The sequence below is a fragment of the Erpetoichthys calabaricus genome, chromosome 12, assembly GCF_900747795.2.
Source record: "Erpetoichthys calabaricus chromosome 12, fErpCal1.3, whole genome shotgun sequence".
NCBI lineage: Eukaryota > Metazoa > Chordata > Cladistia > Polypteriformes > Polypteridae > Erpetoichthys > Erpetoichthys calabaricus.
The window spans coordinates 162225498-162247605 of NC_041405.2; the positions used below are offsets into that span (position 1 = coordinate 162225498).

General features: G+C 42.3%; 1 protein-coding gene across 1 annotated transcript in view; it reads left to right on the forward strand.

The window, feature by feature from the left end:
- The window catches only part of dapk3 (death-associated protein kinase 3), an 89302-nt gene that overhangs the window by 64226 nt on the left and 2968 nt on the right, over positions 1-22108 (forward strand). Inside the window, exons 4-8 of the mRNA XM_051935011.1 lie at positions 1379-1508; positions 2000-2048; positions 6575-6601; positions 11017-11169; positions 20806-20851. Coding sequence (XP_051790971.1) covers positions 1379-1508; positions 2000-2048; positions 6575-6601; positions 11017-11169; positions 20806-20851 — 405 coding nt within the window. The remainder of the gene's footprint in view (positions 1-1378; positions 1509-1999; positions 2049-6574; positions 6602-11016; positions 11170-20805; positions 20852-22108) is intronic.

Below are 22108 nucleotides of genomic sequence, written 5' to 3' on the forward strand. Positions count from 1 at the left end.
ACAATCTATGTAAACACATCGTTAAAACAGAAATGTTTTTCATGTTTTAGTGATAATTGGCAAAATGTAGTCTTGAAGTGTATAATGTTTAAAGCCTGAAGTCAAAATATCAAACACTTTCACAAAAGGTATAGGTATAACAAGACAAGTGCACTTTTATTCAAGAATATAACTGCAGAAAAAGAACCCGCGTTAGGGTGCGACATTGACACGTCTTTAATACGACCGCTTTGGTGGCGTAACGGTAAGAACTGCTGACTGGTAATGGTCACAGGTTCGACTCCGTTTTGAGCAGAACGCTGCTCTTATTCTTACTATTTTAGAATAAAAACATACATTTGATTCGAGTCTGTAACAGCTGCTGCAAATGTATGGTACTTGTAAAGGTTAGTTTTTTTTTTTTTTTTATTCAGTTCTCTGTCATGTTCATGCTCCCCCTGATGTGACACTGCTGTTTTCACATAAAGACGCGCTATAACAGAATTGAACTGAGATGATGATGAGGGTTCAACATCAGATAAAGAATACACGTCGCACTTCTCAAATCGGAGTCGAACTTGTGACCTTTAGATTATCAGTCATCAGTTCTTACTACTGTGCCCCCAATGTGGTCGTATTAAAGACGTGTCAATGTCGCACCCTAACGCAGGTTCTTTTTCTACAGTTATTTTCTTGAATAAAAGCACACTTGTTTTGTTATACTTGTACCTTTTGTGCAAGTGTTTATTTGATATTTGGACTTCAGGCTTCACACATTTTACGCTTCATGTCTACATTTTGTCAATTATTGCTAAAACATGAAAAACGTTTGTTTTAACGATGTGTTTACATAGATTGTTGTAGACACGGAACACACGTGAAATGCATATGTTCCAAATAACGATCTAGTATTTACTCTACAACTCTAAGCAACTGACACGCAGGTAAACAGACTTGAGCTGAAAAAACTGTGCAGCAGTGGGGGGATGTGATAGCAGGCTGCTTGTGCTGATCGACACATTTAAAAGACAAAAGATGCTGACGGAGAGATGCAAAGGGATTTAAGGTGAGCTGGGTTTGAGTTTTTTTTCATAGGCTTTGGTAATTCTAGTGTTAAAAACACAGCAATTAAAATAAAGGGACTATAACTCAGTTAACAGCAGAAATTGGTCCCTGATGAAGAAAGTGGTAGGAAAGAAAACCAGCAGCCACTGTGGCCCTCCAGGATCAGAGTTGGACACCACAGTTTTAGAGCATCCACTTAATGAAATAAAGTTTGAACTCAGAACCTTAGATCAAGTCTTATTGTAATGATGAAGAGTTGAGTAGAATTTTGAAATGCATATTATGGTATGATTTTATTCATCACCCTGACTCCTTTCTCCATATTTCACTCCAGCCTGAAAACATCATGTTACTGGATAAAAACGTCCCCAATCCTAGAATCAAGCTGATCGACTTTGGAATTGCTCATCAGATCTTGGATAACAATGAATTCAAGAACATTTTTGGAACTCCAGAATTTGTTGGTTAGCATTGGAATGTTTTTTTTTTTTTTTTTCTCCAAGATTCTTCTTATCAAATGTATTTCAATCAGACGTGTTGATCTGGCAGATGTGTTCGGCCTCCATTGTGTGCAAATGCTCCTTTCACAGCTTCCCCCATCCCTCTCAGGGCGAATATTTAAAATGTGCCTTGAGCTGTGGCTGCTAATTTGTAAAACAAATCAATAAGGTAACCCTCACTGCCCCCATGACTCAAAATATTTGAAAATTCTGTTTCTAGTGACTTTTCGCTGAATAATTTTAAAGCCGATTACTGGCAGATTGATGAAGAAGCCAACAAGTTTATGTGCTGAGAATGTCAAGTAGAATTTGTTCTAAAAGTACTGAGCTGCACGTTGTACAGGGAAAATCTGAAATGTCTTTAACCAGGGCATCTTGCGACTGATTTAGGTCTGTTACTGTTATATATTAGCAGGATTTCTGCTCTAATCAAAGTGTTCCCATTTTTATTACAGCTCCTGAAATTGTGAATTATGAGCCACTGGGCTTGGAGGCAGACATGTGGTAAGAGATGAAGCTGATATCATAAATTCGTTATAAGCTCCTGTTTGTTTTCCAGTGCATTAAAGCTTTGGGCACACAAGGCAGATTTAATAAGATTCAGACTTTCATCCTATTTTTAGTAAGCAGAGCAGCTTCACAAATGGCTCTTGTTGGCTGCCCTGTGTTCTTTGTTAAGCTCAGGTTACCCAACAGACTGGTGGCATGTGCACACTGTTAACCGCTACAGATGTGTTCCTGTACCCTTCATGGCAGTGAGTGCCTTCAGGTCCACTCGGAGGTACAATCCCCTAAATGCCAGTAGGGACTCTGCTCTGTTGGGCCCTTGAGCAAGGAAGGCCCTTAACCTGCAATTGCTGAGCGCTTTGAGTAGTGAGAAAAGCGCTATATTAATGCAAAAAATTGTTATTATTACAATGGTGCACTTGCTCTGCTTAATTCCTCACAAAGAGGATTCCACCTGCACCTTACAGCAGTATAGAAGTTCACAGATTGCAGCCTTTGTTCCTTTGGCTGTGCTTTCTTCATTCCCTCCTCCTTCAGTCATTCGTTGTCTGCTATGAGCACCACTGCAGATCAGAGGGACCGGAAGGTTCCACAAGAGAATGGCTGGGGGTACACAAACATTTGCTTTGAGGTTTATTTAACTGACACTTGTGTAGTTTTACTTGACTCACCTCATTATCATCTGTCACAGCAACAAAAAAAACTGCATTCTTTTAACCAAAGTGACTTTAATGAACTGATAGAAAAGCCGGGGGGCTGTCCACCTTGCTTTCCGGTCGCTGCTCTGTAGCAGACCTCTCAGTGCATCTCTCCGTGTTTTGTACCTGTTTTTTTGTTCTAAAATCGTGTAAAATTGTTTTCTTTTTATTTTCTTTTTCTTTTTACTAGTCTGCAAGTAGTTATTTCTATTAAATGCTTAACATTTGCGAAAGTTTCTTATTTTTGATCGTTATCGCCTTTGGAATCCAACGGGACACTAACGCACTACCTGCGCAGGAAATCCCAGGTGTGTGGCCGGCGCTGTTCATTTACAGCCGGGACGCGTTGCTATCTATGAGACCAGCTACCGGTTACTCCTCGTGTACTATACCGGACGAATTAAAATCTTTGAAACCCAGAAAGCGAGGAAAAAGAGGTGGACTACGTGTACGTCTGAGACGGAGAAGTTTTAAAACACCTTTGCCAACCATCATCATGAGCAACGCACAGTCCTTGCGAAATAAACTGGACGAGCTGAGAGCATCTGCGCGATACCTCCACGAGTACCGTGAAAGCTGTCTGATGTGCTTTACGGAGACCTGGTTTAAGAATACAGACTCGGATACAGCAGTCGAAGTAGATGGATTTGTTTGCGTACGGCAAGACAGAAATCCAGCTTCTGGTAAGCAGACGGGTGGTGGGGTCTGCCTTTACATTAACAAAAGGTGGTGCAGGAATATCACTGAAAAAGAGCGCATCTGCATGCCAAATATTGAATTACTCACCGTCGGACTTCGCCCATACTATCTACCACGGGAGTTTAATCAGTTATTTGTGACAGTCGTTTACATTCCGCCGCATGCTGATGTGGGAGCTGCAGCTGAATCAATTCTTGAAACTGCTCATAAACTAGAAACCGAATCACCTGGTTCTTTTAAGCTTGTGATGGGTGATTTTAATTTATGCAGTCTGGAGTCGGTATTACCAAATTATCATCAATATGTGAATATTAACACTAGAGGGGACAAAACTCTGGACAAGTGCTATGGAAATGTCCCTAATGCCTACATATCGCATCACAGAGCAGCCCTGGGTGCATCTGACCACGTCGTTGTTCATCTTCTCCCGAAGTACAAACAGAAACTGAAACAAGAAAAACCAGCCATACGAACAACACAAAACTGGTGCAAGGAAAGTGTAGAGGAACTGCAGGAATGCTTCTCCAGTACAAATTGGGATCTGCTGACATCCTCACAGTCACTGAATGAGGCCACCTATACTGTCAGTGAATATATTCAATTCTGTGAGTCTATGATCATTAAGAAAAAATCTGTCAAGGTGTACCCAAACAGTAAGCCATGGATCACTAAAGAGGTTAAAGCATTACTATTGCAAAAGCAACATGCACATCAAGAAAATAAGTTAGAAGATAAGCGAATTTTACAGCAAAGGATTAACAAGTTAATTAAACAAAATAAAAAGATGTATGGGGAAAAAATCAAGAGGTGGTTCAATGATAACAATCCAAAGCAGGTCTGGAAGGGACTAAAAACAATTACAGGACTGGGCCCTAAAATGAATGTGGATTTTCCAGCTGACAAAGACCACAAGCTTTTAGCTGATGAACTGAATAACTTTTATGCCAGATTTGAAAAAAGTGATTTCAGCACCCAAAATACAGAAATAAAGGAGATGCTTTATAAAAACACCAGGTATTCTGCTGTGATTGGGTTCAGTTTAACTGAAGTGGAAAAAGGCTTGCGGAAGGCCAAAACAAACAGTGCAGTGGGACCAGACGGCATATCAGGCCGGCTCTTAAAGTCTTGCTCTAAGCAGCTCTCCCCAGTTTTTCATTTGCTTTTTAACTGGTCTCTGACCTGTGGTATTGTACCAAATCTGTGGAAACAATCAATCATCACCCCTGTATCTAAGGTTTCTAGGCCAAGCTGTTTAAATGATTACAGACCAGTGGCACTTACATCTATTCCAATGAAATGCTTTGAACACTTGGTGAAAAACATTTTAATGACAGAGACAAAGTCTTTTCAAGACAACAATTTGCTTATTGTGCAAACAGAAGTGTGGAAGATGCTCTGCTTGTTATCTTACATCAAATCTATACCTTTCTTGATCAGCCTGGTTCATATGTCAGAGAACTATTTTTGGATTTTTCTTCAGCGTTCAATACTATACAGCCTCATATACTGATTGGGAAATTAAACAGTATGAATGTAAACCCATTTATCACACTATGGATTCAGAACTTTCTTTTAAATCGTTCACAGACAGTTAAAGTTGAGGACACTTTTTCAAAAGCTCTTCATTCAAACACAGGAAGTCCACAAGGGTGTGTCTTATCACCATTACTGTTTACTCTGTACACAAGTGACCTGAGACAGAACAATGACCACTGCTCCATTATTAAGTATGCCGATGACACCATGATCATAGGATGCATATCTGGGGAGGATGAAAGCCACTATCTAAATCAAGTGGACTGTATGGTAATCTGGTGCAATAAAAACTCTGTCTGAATGTAACAAAGACCAAAGAAATGATATTTGATTTTAAGAGACAGAAATCTGTATGTTCACCTATTGTAGTTCTGGGAGAGGAGGTAGAAATAGTGAATGAATATAAATACTTAGGAACTTACTTAGATAACAATCTTAACTGGAATACAAATACAAAAAAATTATTTTCTAAGTGCAACCAGCGCTTATTTCTCCTCCATAAACTCAAACTATTTAAAGTAGACAAGGACCTCATGTTGTCCTTCTATCGTAGTATGATCCAGTCCATGATCACTTTCAGTTTCATTGCCTGGTTTAATAGTCTGACAAACCAAAACTCAAAAAAGCTCCAGCAGATTACGAAGTATGCAGCTAAAGTTATTGGGGCTGATGTAGATGATTTGACTAGTGTGTGTCAGAGGGCAATGCTAAAGAAACTGGAAATCATCTCAACTGATGACAGACATCCATTACATGTAGAACTAAACTTCAGTAAATCAGGAAGGATAGTTGCTTTGAAAACCCACACAAATCGCTCCAGAAACTCCTTTCTTCCTAGTGCCATACGACTTTTCAATAAGAAATATCGGAGATAATGTTTAAGGTTTTGATATATATCCTGTTACCTTTTTTTTTTTTTGGTATAGATATGTTTTATCTAACTGCCTTACCTTAACCTTTCTTATTTCTATTTGTATGTTTTATTTCATTCTGTCTGTTACTTGTTATTAGATGCAACTGAGAAGGCAAATTTCATGTTTTCCTGTGTAAACATGACTAAATAAAGAAACCTAACCTAACCTTGTAGTGAGAAGTTAAGCAAAATGGCACCTTCTATTAGCTAACTAGAAAGACTACAATAGGCAAGCAACTCGGGCCCCTTCTTCAGAAAGCGGTGCAAGAAGGGGCCCGAGTTGCTTCGAAAGCTTGAATATTGTAATCTTTTTAGTTAACCAATTAAAGGGGTCATTTTGCTTAACTTCTCACTACATCCATAATGGCTGACATGGTACAACACCCTCGTACCAAAGTGAGTTTGTGAGGATAATCACATATACTACAGAAATAGTTATGTTGAATAGCAAGTAACAAAGCATTGTATGCCAAAAAGATTTGCAAGTGGAGGAAAGTCAAGCACTGCATCATAATAATAATAGCTTTTTATAAAAAGACAAAAAAAAAAAACCTTCTGCTGTGCATGAATTTATTTTAGTTTGTTAAGCAGATCTCTGGCTTTGATGCTTTAAGCAAGAGCCAGTGGAAGAAGTCTGGCTGTAAAATTTCTTACTTTGTTCTTTTTCTTTTTCCCAGGAGCATTGGCGTCATTACTTATATTCTGTAAGTACTCCGTATGTTTATGTGTGAGCTGTTTGTTCCATGTACCCTGTTAAGTTGGAAGTAGCATAGCCGAGCTTTTAATTAAAGTTCATTGTAGTTCAGTGTCTTTGTTCAGGTGACTAAAGCAGCATTCAGATTCCACATGCTACTTAGAATCATAGCTTTTTATTTAATATTTATGAGTTCACATCTAATTAGTCACATGCCAATTTATCGCCGACAATGTTAAGGCAATTCGTGTTTACGGCACAAGGCATTTCCCATATCCTTTTGCTTGTTATTTATTGAAATCAACTTAAAATATAATCATGTGTTCAAAACATAGTGCTTCTGAAAGTGCTCACAGGAGACCAACGAAAGTGATGATCCTATAAGAACAGGTTGTATTTTTGGATAAGTTTCATTCAGTGAACTCGGCTCCTGCAGTTGTTCACCAGTAAGATCTATATTACGAAACCACAGTTAATTTATGCGTGGCGGACACACTGAGGCGCATGTGCACTGCGGCCTTGGCGCCCGCCCCAGAGTCAAACGCAGTGGCTTCCCAAAACGCGGCGGCGCCTGCCCCAGAGTCAAACGCAGCGGCTTCCCGGAGTCGGTAGGTGGCGCCCAAATAATACAACGTACTGCGCCATGGCGCCTGCCCCAGAGTCAAACGCAGCAGCTTCCCAGAGTCAGTAGGTGACGCCCAAACAAAACAACCTGTACAGTCATGGATACAAACAATGAACGAAGGCGCCCACACAAAGAAACCGCTTTAGTTCAAATAGGGTTATTGAATTAAATGGAAACTTTACCATGCCTACGACCTGTGAACTAAACCTGAGGTGAAGCATGCACGCCAGGTTGTACAGCCGCCCGGACGTGACCGCCCACACCACCGCATATACCCTCCATGATATTTCATCACGCAGCGGCTTCCCACCGAGGTGGCGCACGCCCCAGAGTCAAACGCTAATCCACTGTGCCAGTAATATAGATCACATAACAGTCACAGACTCAAACCCACGGGCTTCCCTGACTCAGTGGCTGGCACACGAACACCACAACCTGTAAACTTAACTTGCTGTGCTCCACTCTGCCAGCAGTCGGTGTCAGCAAAGGCAACGGAATCACGTCTCCACAAAACGAAACCGCTTTAGTACAGATATGCTTATTTAATTAAATGACATTTCCCCAGACGCACCCACCCTCCATGATATGTCATCCATCCAAATATTGGACAGAACAGAAACTGATTGCCATTCTTGGATTTCCGATTCGCTAGCAAATCGCGGGCTTACTTGTATATCAAGAAAAGAGAGCAGGAAGTCCATGAAGCCATTGCAGCAGCTACTTCAGTGGGGAAAGTGGAGAGTAATGTTTCAATATACAGGTAGGCCTGGGCATGCAGAACAACCTGGAGTTTGGTGTTTTCCTGTAATCTAAATACAGTACCATCATGTGATAGTGTTGCTGGACATATTTGTGGGGGTCCAGCACCCTTAACCCCTGCGAATCGCAAGGGCTGTCTGCATATACTGTGTGTGTGTATATACAGTGGGTACGGAAAGTATTCAGACCCCCTTCAATTTTTCACTCTTTGTCATATTGCAGCCATTTGTTAAAATCATTTAAATTAATTTTTTCCCTCATTAATGTACACACAGCACCCCATATTGACAGACAAAAAAAAGAATTTTTGAAATTGTTGCAGATTTATTAAAAAAAGAAAAACTGAAATATCACATGGTCCTAAGTATTCAGACCCTTTGCTCAGTATTTAGTAGAAGCACCCTTTTGAGCTAATACAGCCATGAGTCTTCTTGGGAAAGATGCAACAAGATTTTCACACCTGGATTTGGGGATCCTCTGCCATTCCTCCTTGCAGATCCTCACCAGTTCTGTCATATAAAATATAATATTACTGCTCAAATAAATTGAACACTTTTAAATCAGAGTATAGCATCTCTGGGCTATTGATCTGGTCAGTTAAATAGCAGAAGGGGTTGTTAATCAGTTTCAGTTGCTTTGGGGCACTAGAGGGGCAACAATGCGACGACCCCCAAAACAGGAATGAATGGTTTAACAGGTGGAGAGAGGCCACTGACATTTTTCCCTCCCCATCTGTTTTGTCACTCATTTTGCATTTAGCTCCGGTCAGAGTCACTACTGGCTGCATGAGGTGATACCTGGACCCTGCAGAGTTTGGTGGCACAGGTAGTCCCAACTTCTCCAGGATGGCAGGCACATCAATACCACGTGTCATTTCTAGAAGGTTTGCTGTGTCTCCCAGCACAGTCTCAAGGGCATGGAGGAGATTCCAGGAGACACAGGCAGCTACTTTAGGAGACCTGGACAGGGCCTCTTGTAGAAGGTCCTTAACCCATTAGCAGGACTCGCCAGTATCTGCTCCTTTGGGCAAAGAGGAACAAGATGAGCACTGTCAGAGCCTACAAAATGACTTCCAGCAGGCAGGCCACTGGTGTGAATGTCTCTGACCAAACAATCAGAAACAGACTTCATGAGGGTGGCCTGAGGGCCTGACGTCCTCTAGTGGGCACCGTGGAGCTCAATTGGCATTTCCCATAGAATACCAGATTTGGCAGGTCCTGTGCTTTTCAGATATGAGAGCAGGTTTAACCTGAGCGCATGTGACGGACGTGAAAGGGTCTGGAGAAGCCGTGGAAAACGTTATGCTGCCTGTAATATCGTTCAGCATGACCGGTTTGGTGGTGGGTCAGTGATGGTCTGGGAAGGCATATCCATGGACGGACACACAGACCTCTACAGGCTGGACAATGGCACCACAGGACTGCCATTAGGTATCAGGATGAAATCCTTGCACCCATTGTCAGACCCTATGCTGGTTCCTCCGGCCCTACGTGGCAAGAGGATGAAGGAACTGATACCAGTAACTGCCCAACTAACAACCACCCCCCGCCCCCCCATGCTCACTCACCTGACCTCAATCCAGTAGAACACTTCTGGGTGGGGCATTATTTTTCAGTTCCATCCGACGTCTCCGCCTGCTCAGGAGCTCAGTGATGCCCTGGTCCAGATCTGGAAGGAGATCCCCCAGGACACCATCCATCGTCTCATTAGGACGTTGCCAGGCACTAATACAAACTACTGAGTATGATTTGGAGTTGCTGTAATGAAATTTCGTCAAAATGGATGAGCCTGCCTGCTCCCATCATTTTGTTCCATTTGATTTTTGAGGTGTCTTGGAATTCAGCCCCCTGTCGGTTGATCCTTTTCATTTCAATCCTTTCGTTCCTCACACATCGCCATATCAGTCCAGATCAGTAGAGGTAGCCAGTAGGATTTTTTTTCCCCATTGAGATCTGATGTTGTGTTTTCAAAGTGTTCCTTTAATTTTTTTTTGAGCCATTTATAATCTCTGCTTTTTGCAAGAGAACTATTTAACAGATCCAGGTTTTTTTTTTTTCTTATAATTTGCGTGAACATTCCGGTTGATTTTGCGACTTCGCTTCTGCAAGTGAACTATGATACATGGTGCGATGAGAGACAGAGGCTACGGGCCGAGGGGAGGGACGTCAGGAGTGGGGAACTGGGCAGGAGGACCCTCCTCACTCACGCGCCAGCCTCCGTTCGATTCGCCCTATCTCTGGCCACGTTTTGGAGTGTACCTTGCCTCTGCTTAGCTAGTGTTACCTTTTTGTTTGTTGCTTTTTAATCTTTGTCCTGTTTCACTACTACATGGGCGGAACCTCCGGGGACGGCTAGTGATGTATAACTCGATCCCTTAGGGTGCCAGTCTATCGAGGGAGAAAAAGTGCATATTTTCTTTTAGTTTGTTACAAACCAATGATTAACGATATGTTTTTAAAAAAGTGCGAGAAAGTAAGTGCCTCCTCGTACCAAGTGTAATGGTATTTGAAGCAGTGAACAAACCGCAGCAGTTGCCGTAAACTCTATTTGCGTATCTTTTAAAAAGAACGAGGTTAAGGCAGGTGTACTTAATAGGTGAAGCTAACCCAAATCTGGCCATAGTGTGTCTGCTCGCTCCTGTACGACAACCTGAGGCAAGTGCTGCTTTCTTCTTTTAATGCCACTATTGCCAGTACAGCCTAATCGCTTCATTTATATTCAAGGCCGGGTTGTATGAGCCTTTATCGAGAGGCAGGGTGTTTTGTTTTTTTTATTTTTTCATTTATTTTGTGGACTTTTGCTTATTTGTGGTGTTTTCAGTTTTTGAAGCCATTTAATCAAGGAATTCATGTCATCCCCAAAAACACAAAAGATGAATTGTGGTTGTGATGTAAATTAGAAAACATTTTCCCAGCTGTTCACAAAGCAATCTGTTTTTTGGAATGAAAGGGGTCCTGTTCAGAACAAGAGATTTATGGATGTAAAGAATTTTGCCTGCTTGGCCGGTGGATATAAATTAATGAACTTTTTTTTCTTTTTAGCCTCAGTGGTGCTTCACCCTTCCTTGGTGAGACCAAGCAGGAGACTCTGACGAACATCTCGGCTGTGAACTACGATTTTGACGAAGAGTACTTCAGCAACACGAGTGAGCTGGCCAAAGACTTCATCCGCAGGTTGTTGGTCAAAGACCCTAAGTAAGTGCTTGGCACATAGAAACCTTATTTGTAAAGAAGTGAAATGAAGCCTTGTCAAATTGTCACACTGCATTGTAGCCTCTGTCCAACTCCTGGCAGCTGAGACAATGGAATCCTGACACTTTGGGGTCTCTTCTGTGATTTGACTGTTGGTCTCATTGTGTCCATACATACTCTATAATAATAATGTTTTAGGCCTAAACCTTTGTTTTATGTATTAGATATATGGTGCTAGTTGGAGTGTGCTGGTCTTGTACTCCAAAACGTACAGTCCAGCCACATGTCCCGGGACATGTCAAGTCTGGCTAATTAGACACATTGAAGGTAGCAGAGTTGAACATGATAAGATTTGCATTGGGTGTGACGAGGATGGACAGGATTAGAAATGAGGACATTAGAGGGTCAGCTCGGGTGGGACGGTTGGGAGACAGTCAGAGAGGCGAGATTGCGTTGGTTTGGACCTGTGCAGAGGATAGATGAGTATAATGAGAGAAGGATGCTAAAGATAGAGCTGCCAGGGAAGAGGAAAAGAGGAAGGCCTCAGCGAAGGTTTATGGATGTGCTGAGAGAGGACATGCAGGTGACGGGTGTGACAGAAACAAGATGATGACAGAAAGAGATGTAAGATGATCCACTGTGGATGTTGCATTGGTGTGCCTGCCCCTGTGAAAGAAAATGTATGAATACAGACCCCCCCACTGGAATGCCCTGATTTAAGCAATAAAACACAGGCAGGAGAAAGTGTCAATCGTTATTCTTTATCTAAATCTTCGAAGAGGCAAAAAGCATCATATCAGTGATTTTGCAAAGGAAAAAGTGTCCTCTGTGAAATATTTAAACAGTTCATTGATTAGGTGACTATTCTTTAAAAGTAATTCATTACAAATTCAGAAAACTTTTAACATGATTGGTTACACCTAGTTGCTAACAGGACAGGGCAGATTTTGATACCTCAGATGACCACAATTTGATTGGTAGTCCTGTTTGTTTATGATGTACGTGACTTTTTGGAAATGTATATTTTACATTTTTATTATAATAATAATAATAATAAATTTTATTTATATTGCACTTTATATTTTAGCAATCCCAAAGTGCTACAGAGTAAAAATAGAATAATAAAAAATAAAAAAAAGGAGAGAAGTCTATAAAATACTTTAACAAAATGACTTTCTAAAAAGATGAGTTTTTAGGTTTCGCTTAAAGGCCTCAGTCGACTGTGGGGCTCTCAGGTAATCAGGGAGGGCATTCCACAGCCTCGGCGCCACCGATGAGAACGCCCTGTCACCCATGCTGCTGAGCTTAGTTCTGGGGACTTGAAGAGTGTTAGTGTGTACAGAGCGGAGGGAACGTAAGGAGTTATGAGGGGTAAGGAGTTCCTGTAGATAAAGAGGGGCATGTCCATAAATGCACTGATGGGTAAGAAGGGAGACCTTGTACTCTATTCTGAATGAAACAGGGAGCCAGTGAAGGGTTTTCAGGATTGGGGTGATGTGATCATACTTTCGCACCCTCATCAGGATCCTGGCAGCGCTGTTCTGAATATACTGGAGTCTCTGGATACTCTTGCCAGGAATCCCAATGAGGAGTGCATTACAGTAATCCAGCCTGGAAGAGACAAAGGCATGGACGAGTTTCTGTGCATCTGCCAGGGTGAGTAATGGGCGGAGTTTGGCGATGTTCTTGAGGTGGAAAAAAGATGACTTAGAGATATTTGATGTGGGTGTCAAAAGTAAGTTGGGAGTCCATTCTAACACCCAAATTAGTAACAGATGTGGAAAGAGGAATATTTTGGCCAGAGAAAGTAATACTGGTGATGGTAGAAGAGCGAAGATGATGTGATGTACCAACTAAGATGGCTTCTGTTTTGGATCTGTTCAACTGAAGAAAATTGAGCCTCATCCATGTCTCTATCTCCTCCAGGCAGGTAGACAATGTAGATGTTGGCAGAGGAGCAGTAGAGGAGGTGGGAGTAGTCCTGAGGTAAAGCTGAGTGTCATCGGCATAGCAATGGAACGATAAACCATGTCTGCCAATGACAGTTCCAAGGGGGAGCATGTAGATAGTAAAAAGGATAGGGCCCAGCACAGAGCCCTGTGGAACACCACAGGTGACGTTGTGGGTGTGGGACTTTGCGCTGCCAAGGGCGACATGCTCAGTTCTGCCAGTCAGGTATGATGTAAACCAATTTAGAACAATTCCTGAGAGTCCAATAGTGTATTGCAGGCGGTGAAGAAGGATGCTATGGTCTATTGTGTCAAAAGCAGCTGTCAGGTCAATGAGGATAAGTAGTGAAGGTGAACCAGTATCTGCCGTCATCAGAAGATCATTGGTGACCCTGACCAGGGCTGTTTCGGTGCTATGGCCAGGGCGAAAACCAGACTGAAACTTTTCAAACAGATTGTTCAGTTTGAGATGATCGTGAAGTTGTGCTGCAACTATTTTTTCCAGAACTTTGGAGAGAAATGGAAGATTGGAGATGGGCCTATAATTGGAGAGAACTTCAGGATCCAAGGTGGATTTTTTCAGTAGAGGTCTGATGACAGCAGTTTTTAGTGCAGAAGGAATATGGCCAGCCAGGAGGGACTGATTTATTATCCTGGTGATAAGTGGAGAGATGGCAGAAATGTTGGCCCTCAGCAAGGGTGAGGGGAAAGGGTCCAGGGAACTAGTAGACGGTTTCATTTTCCTGATGACATCCTCCACCTCTTCCCGTGTGGCAACAGAGAAAGAGCAAAGAGGATGGACGGTCTCAGACAATGAGTCAACAGTTGGGAAGGGCAAAATATCCTTGGTAGAGAGGTGTAAACGGATATTATCAACTTTTTGTTTAAAAAAGTTGATATACATGTTGCATCTGTCATCAGTGGTCTCAGAATGGGCAGGTAAAGGAGGTTTGAGAAGATGATTTATGGTTGAAAAAATTATGAGCTGTGTGAACTTTAAGAAGAAGGAAAAAGAACAATGGCTTATATATATATATAAGCGTTACCTGGTAGGTAACCACCCATACAATCAGATTGTGACACAGACTACGAATGCTATATATATATATACATACATACAGTGGTGTGAAAAACTATTTGCCCCCTTCCTGATTTCTTATTCTTTTGCATGTTTGTCACACAAAATGTTTCTGATCATCAAACACATTTAACCATTAGTCAAATATAACACAAGTAAACACAAAATGCAGTTTTTAAATGATGGTTTTTATTATTTAGGGAGAAAAAAAATCCAAACCTACATGGCCCTGTGTGAAAAAGTAATTGCCCCCTTGTTAAAAAATAACCTAACTGTGGTGTATCACACCTGAGTTCAATTTCCGTAGCCACCCCCAGGCCTGATTACTGCCACACCTGTTTCAATCAAGAAATCACTTAAATAGGAGCTGCCTGACACAGAGAAGTAGACCAAAAGCACCTCAAAAGCTAGACATCATGCCAAGATCCAAAGAAATTCAGGAACAAATGAGAACAGAAGTAATTGAGATCTATCAGTCTGGTAAAGGTTATAAAGCCATTTCTAAAGCTTTGGGACTCCAGCGAACCACAGTGAGAGCCATTATCCACAAATGGTAAAAACATGGAACAGTGGTGAACCTTCCCAGGAGTGGCCGGCCGACCAAAATTACCCCAAGAGCGCAGAGACGACTCATCCGAGAGGTCACAAAAGACCCCAGGACAACGTCTAAAGAACTGCAGGCCTCACTTGCCTCAATTAAGGTCAGTGTTCACGACTCCACCATAAGAAAGAGACTGGGCAAAAACGGCCTGCATGGCAGATTTCCAAGACGCAAACCACTGTTAGCAAAATTGAGACGAGCCCTAATGTTCTTTTTGCTTAAGAAACCTCTCAATGATTGCCAAGACTTTTGGGAAAATACCTTGTGGACTGATGAGACAAAAGTTGAACTTTTTGGAAGGCAAATGTCCCGTTACATCTGGCGTAAAAGGAACACAGCATTTCAGAAAAAGAACATCATACCAACATTAAAATATGGTGGTGGTAGTGTGATGGTCTGGGGTTGTTTTGCTGCTTCAGGACCTGGAAGGCTTGCTGTGATAGATGGAACCATGAATTCTACTGTCTACCAAAAAATCCTGAAGGAGAATGTCCGGCCATCTGTTCGTCAACTCAAGCTGAAGCGATCTTGGGTGCTGCAACAGGACAATGACCCAAAACACACCAGCAAATCCACCTCTGAATGGCTGAAGAAAAACAAAATGAAGACTTTGGAGTGGCCTAGTCAAAGTCCTGACCTGAATCCAATTGAGATGCTATGGCATGACCTTAAAAAGGCGGTTCATGCTAGAAAACCCTCAAATAAAGCTGAATTACAACAATTTTGCAAAGATGAGTGGGCCAAAATTCCTCCAGAGCGCTGTAAAAGACTCATTGCAAGTTATCGCAAACGCTTGATTGCAGTTATTGCTGCTAAGGGTGGCCCAACCAGTTATTAGGTTCAGGGGGCAATTACTTTTTCACACAGGGCCATGTAGGTTTGGATTTTTTTTTCTCCCTAAATAATAAAAACCACCATTTACAAACTGCATTTTGTGTTTACTTGTGTTATATTTGACTAATGGTTAAATGTGTTTGATGATCAGAAACATTTTGTGTGACAAACATGCAAAAGAATAAGAAATCAGGAAGGGGGCAAATAGTTTTTCACACCACTGTAATATAATATATTTACAGGGTAGATATAGAGATATATATACATATAGACAGATAATAAATAAAATATAATTTTATGATCCAGCTTGGTTCAAAACAGGAAACATTTTATCAGTGAATAAAAATAACAGCGTCAGCTTTGAAGCATAAGCTCAGAAGGATATGAGACTCAGACACATGCCAGGAGCACATTGGACAAGGGTTCAAATTCAACTCTTACAACCCACAAACAGATCTGTGGGAACTGCAATTTTGACAGCCACCTCTACACCCTTAACACATCTTGATAAAAGAAGCATCATGTAAGAATGCTGACCATTGATGCCCCAGAGGCTAATCAGGAACTGTGGGCCCTTGGCCTAAACAGCCAGTATAACTGAATTCTGGACTTCATGACTGGTAAGCCATCTTAACACCAGGGCACTCCAGGGCTGTGTGCTCGGTCCGCTGCTGCTGTCAGAGTTTATTCCATTATGTTGTCACATTTGCTGATAATTTGACTTATAAATGTGGAATAATCAGCAATGATGGAGGAGCCAACTGGGAGGAAGCTTAGTGTTTTACTTAGATTAGATAAACTTTATTAATCCCACGGAGAAATTCAGAATGACTTGATGACAGCAGTGTGTCCAGTGTTTGAGGAGGCTTCCCTGAATCTTCACTGTGCTCCTAGGGGGGAGTGTAGGCTAACTAGCTGACCCACAGTATGGCATGCCAGCTCCAAAGTGGCAGAGTTCAAAGTCTTACAGCAAGTCAATATGGCACTAAGGATGAATTCACATTCATTTAAGGCTTGTTTGACCACAGATAACTGAGGAAGGTACTCTCTGTCAAGTCAGACTCCCAACCCCTAGCAGCAGACATTCTGTTATCCAGCCAGCACTTTCTGTAGCGTTTAAAATCGCACCGGCAGGCCCATTAAGCCGGTCAGCTCTGATAAACTCATCTGCTTGAGTTGCGACCAAAGACTCCATTATCCAGGCATCTGCACTATCAATCAGTCGGCATTACTGGCCTTTCTGCTGCTCAGTCACTTCTTGTGTCTGCTTGTAAGTGGCTCTGTCATCTGCAGGCTTCACCGAGTTAAATTGAGATTCTGAGCGACAGTGTGTGTCTCGGGCTTAATAATGAATAAGAGAGCAACTCCTCAGGTTTTTTTTTCCTGTTCTGTTTGGTGGCTTCTTCTATTTAATAAGATAAATTGATAGGATTGTTGCGCTCAACTCCGTCTCGAGGCGTTTTCTCCCTTTTCAGACATGTCTTGAATTTGGGGGTGTTTTGTATTGCATTTGTCGTAGTCTTGGCTATTTGTTTTTCTTGCCTCATAATTGCTTTTGGTTTTAATTGAGACCTGCTGCCTTTTTTTTTTTTACCCTCTCCCCGTGCGCCAGCCATATTCCTGTCATGTGTTCATTAGTGCAGGTCGGAGTTCACTCTGCTCAATTACTTTGTGCATTAATCAGGATCTCCTCTCTGCCCGGTTATTACTCAGCATATGGAGGTGGTGCTCTGACACAGCGACTTGGACGTCCACATCAATGGCAGGCTGGGCCGATCTAGTAACACACTGGAACTAGGGAAGAAAGGGGACGGTGACCTCCTTCACATGCCCTATAATGTTGTGATGGCCAGGGTGGTGTGCTGGGCTGATAAGTTCAGCCTTCTGTTCTGTACTTGTAATATTTCTATTGCACTGTTTATTATATTGTACTGAGGATGACTTGTGTTGTATTGACACCCACTGCACGCCCAGCCTAACTGCAAAGGGGTCTCTTTGAATTTCCTTTCCCAAGATTTATTCTATTTTTCCCTTGCAAGGTTTTTTTTGGGGGGAGTTTTTCCTTGTCGTCTTAGAGAGTCGAGGCTTGGGGCTGTCAAGAGGCAGGGCCTGTTAAAGCTCACTGCGACACTACTTGTGTGATTTTGGGCTACACAAAAATAAATTTTATTGTATTCTATAAATTCACCTTAAGAGAGGCCCACCAAATCTACAAGGTGATTAAAAAGATGATGATGATGATGATAGTGGTGGTGGTGAGACACCCTCTTGAACCCGCTGCATGTAATAGTGGAGGAGAGAGTGAAGACCAAACTGATGGTCCTTATACGGTGCCCTCCATACTGTTTGGGACAAAGACATATTTTTCTTGATTTCCTCTTCTGCTCCACAGTTTTAAAGTTACAAATCAAACAAGATGAACGTGAACTACTCGCACCATTTCTCCTCTCACAAGTACTCGTGTGGTGGACTTTATGCACCAGTGTTAAAATGGCTATTTATATGCACACTGTGAAGTTGTAATATCAGATATTGTAATAATTGTTCATGGTTTTTAATGTAATACCATATTACTGAATCTTCGAGGACTTTCTGGAAATGAATGAGCGCTGGAGAATCAGATCAAGTTTGTCACCAGTCACAAGTGCAAATCCTGCAGTGGATCAAAGTGTGTCACATTTCACTTCATTTCTTAAATGTTCTTTGCAGACAAAGTCATTGCAAGAAGAACATCTCATTGTTGTCGTACATCCAGAAGTTCCTGCATTGGTGTACCAAATGCACCATATATATCTTGTGACTGAGCAGCCACTCCTAAAACTGGAAGGGGGCACACTAGCTCAGTGTTTCCCAAACTCGGTCCTGGGGGGCACACTGTGGCTGCAGGTTTTTGTTCCCACCAGCTTCTGTTTTTAATTTGGACTCCTGGGCTAATGAAGTGATGTGGTGTTGTGATGTTGCAGGTCCACTCCACGCTCCCATCTTCTTTACAGGAGCCCTGAACCCAACACTGTCGGTAATATCACCGAGATGAGCTGACAAATGAGGACACTTCTCAAATGAAGCCAGGGGATATTTCCAAAAAGTGCCAAAGTGCTTTTATTAAAACAATAATCAGTGTCCAAACAAAAAGAGCAGTGCATCTGGTTTCAATAAATCATTAAAATCCGAGGTTAAAATGCAATCACTTATTATGATCACAGCCCACCTCCGTCTTTCCTTCTCCCCAGCCCACCCATTGCTCCTGCAGCCGGCGTAGACCCAACAGCCACGACCTCCATCTTGGCTTCCTTTAAGGACATCACTTGCCAGACTGTCCAAGGTCGGTTCTCCTCCCTTTATCCTTCGTGCTCACGCAGTCGCTCCTCAGATCCCTCAGGAGGTCACCTGCCTTGCTCACCCCACTCCAATAGAACATTCAGTGGGGCAAACTAGCGCCTAGAGCGCCACAACCTAACGGTCTTTCGCGGGACCCCAGCTCGTGCTGTCTCCTCCTTACAGGCGGCCAGATGGTAGTTGCTAAGACGGCTCTTTCACATCCTTTAACCTCCTTTTTCTTCCTCTATACATCTATTCATCTATCTTTTTCCCTTTCCTGATGTCGACCCGTATATATAGCCCCGTGCCTCAGTGGCCGCAGCACCTTAATCACATGCCGTAGGAAGCCAATGAAGCAATTGAGAACGAACGCACCCACACATGCAGGTATGACTCGCTCCAACTACCACATTAACTCCCTGCAGTCGTGCAATCACGCCCACGGAAAACAACACGGCTATACGGATTTAAAACCCGGCCCTTTTTTTTTTTTAAGCTGCAGACCCGGCTATACCACAGTTATTTCCCAAGTTCTGTGTTTTGGGAACAGTAAAGGAATTAGAAAACGAAGTTTGGTAAAAAAAAATAAATAAATAAATAAATAAAATGTACCAAGCAGTTATATGGGAATAATGTGGTTTTTTTTTTTTTTCTTTTTAACAATATTTACATCTTGATTTATTTTCTTTTTCATTCTACTTTTCTAGGTGTTCTAATTGTTTAATTAATCCCTAATTTACTAATTAGCGGGTCTGATGCTCAAGTACTTTGCAGCCTTTGATTATTTTGTGTTGTTTGCCAGCGTGTCTGGTCTGCTTATTTTTAATTGTCATTAATAAGATACAACGAAGGGGAAAAAACTGCACAGAGAACGGGCAAAATTGAATTAAATCAACAAAAGCGAGTTAAGTATTTAAATCGATAGCGAAAGCAGAAATATTTCTAAATGTCTTATAAATGTAAAAATCAGGCTGCTGTGCTTTTCTGAATGTAGAAAAATAATCCCAGCTAATTAAATGAGATGAGTGCTATCAAGTGTTGTCACTGATATTAGGAATCTGGTTGGAAGAAAAACCTGCAGCCCCAGGGGGTCCCCAGGACCGAGGTCAGGGAAACCCTGCACAAGGTCACCATTGTGACACTGGACTGGTAGTGAATCAAGCTGAGCAGAGATGGCAGATGTTGCTGGTAGGTTCAAGTCAAAGGATGTTGGACAAAAACAACTGTGATTGGTGTATAAACTACACCAGGATGTGTTGATAAGGGTTAAAGTGCACATTTCAGACTTTGGTTTAAGGGGATTTTGCATACACTTTGGGCACACAACACTTTTTCTACATGTGCCCCTCATTTCAGGGCACCATAATGTTTGGGTCATAGCACTGGTAGGCCTATTAAAGGCATATAATGCGGCGCTGGAAACACTTTGGCAGTGTGTCTGCCTGTATTAGGCCCTTGAAAAGCCCCACAGGTCCACTCTCGAACTCCATTAAGACAATTGGCCAATCGGAGGCTTTGAAAAATCGTTGCATCCATTTCTCCCTGGCCATTTAAACAGACTGTCATCTTGCGTGTAAACCTTTGACCCACTAAAAATATGATACAGCAAGTAAAGGCTGAAATAAATCCAATGATAAAGCAGATACCCTCACTCATTATTATAACAGGGAATGTATGGCGACGTAATAATGTGTGTGGAGTTGACCGCGTGTTTGAAAGTCTTCAGCCTTGGTGGCCTCCTCTGTAGCTCTCTGTCTGGCTAGTAGTCTGCCAGTGAAGATGCCAAAAAGAAGTGAACCAAAAAAGTCTTATTTCTTGTGTCAGTTTTATTTAAAATAAATGTCTTTCTTCAATTTCAGAAAGCGAATGACAATTGAAGGCAGCCTGCAGCATCCCTGGATTAAGGTACGTACTGCAATGTTCTGTAATGTTTTCTGCAGTGCTCTTAAACTACAGGCTGGTCTCGGGGTTACACTATGTCCACAGATACAAACAAACTAAAATTGTTTCCACCTCAATTTGAATTAATTTACATCTAACAAGTTCCATTTTTTATTTACAATTGAAGTCCACTTGTTTGACCTTTGAATACGTCGAGGCCGTTACTAATGGTGAAGAGTAGCTCTCTACAGCTCGGTGGGTCGAGAGTTGTTAGCGTTTTAAACAGTGCTGGATGGCAGCGGGTCGCTGTGACAATGACACTCAACTCACTAAGACTCTGCGCTAGTGACGATCATGCTAGTGTCATCAAATGGGACTCCCCCCTGCACGTGGGTTTGGGATTCACTTAAACAGGGGGAAAAAATGGCATGTGATACCAAAGAGGTTGAGAACCACTGACATACAGGGTGGGCTTGGTCACCACCTCCTGTCATTGTGTGTGCATGTCCATGGATTTAGGACCGGCAGCCCACACAGTAAGCGGTTTGATTGACAGCTGTCTGTTTATCTGAGCAGTAGAAACCGCTGCTTGTAGCTCTGTGTCACAAGCACACGTTCCAGTTGTCCTGCTTTAGCTGCTATGGCTGCTGGGAAAGGGTACCGAGACTCTTGGTGATTCCTAAGCAGATGTGGCACGTGCCTCCGATGGCAGTAAGCTCTGTAACAGCTTAGCAGCTACTTGTAGACAGCTGTCCACCAGCCTGAGGTGAGGCTCAACCTGATGCTTGTTGTCCCCAACATCCTAAGTGCGCCTCACCGCTGGACTGTCTGCTGGGGTGCAGCTGCCAGCAGCAGGAAGTTACACTTGGAGCGAAGTGTGGTGGCTCTGAGGCTAAGGATCTGCGCTGGTATCCAGAAGGTTGCCAGTTCAAATCCCCATCACTGCCAAAAGAGATCCTACTCTGCTGGGCCCTTGAGCAAGACCCTTAACCTGTAATTGCTCCAGGGGCGCTGTACAATGGCTGACCCTGCGCTTTGACCCCAAGGGGTATGCGAAAACTACCAAATGTCTAATACAAGAAATTGTATAAGGCGAAATAAAGAACAAAAAAAAAAAAAAGCCTCAGTAAAGAACGCACATCCCCTGCGGGATCAGTCGGCAGGTTAGTGGTGGCTTTTGTGCCATCATTGTACCATTTCTGACTCTAAGGGGTCTCGTGACATCGTTAGAAAGTGCTGGATGTTCATCATAAGGTTGGCAGGACTGTACATAGAGTTGTG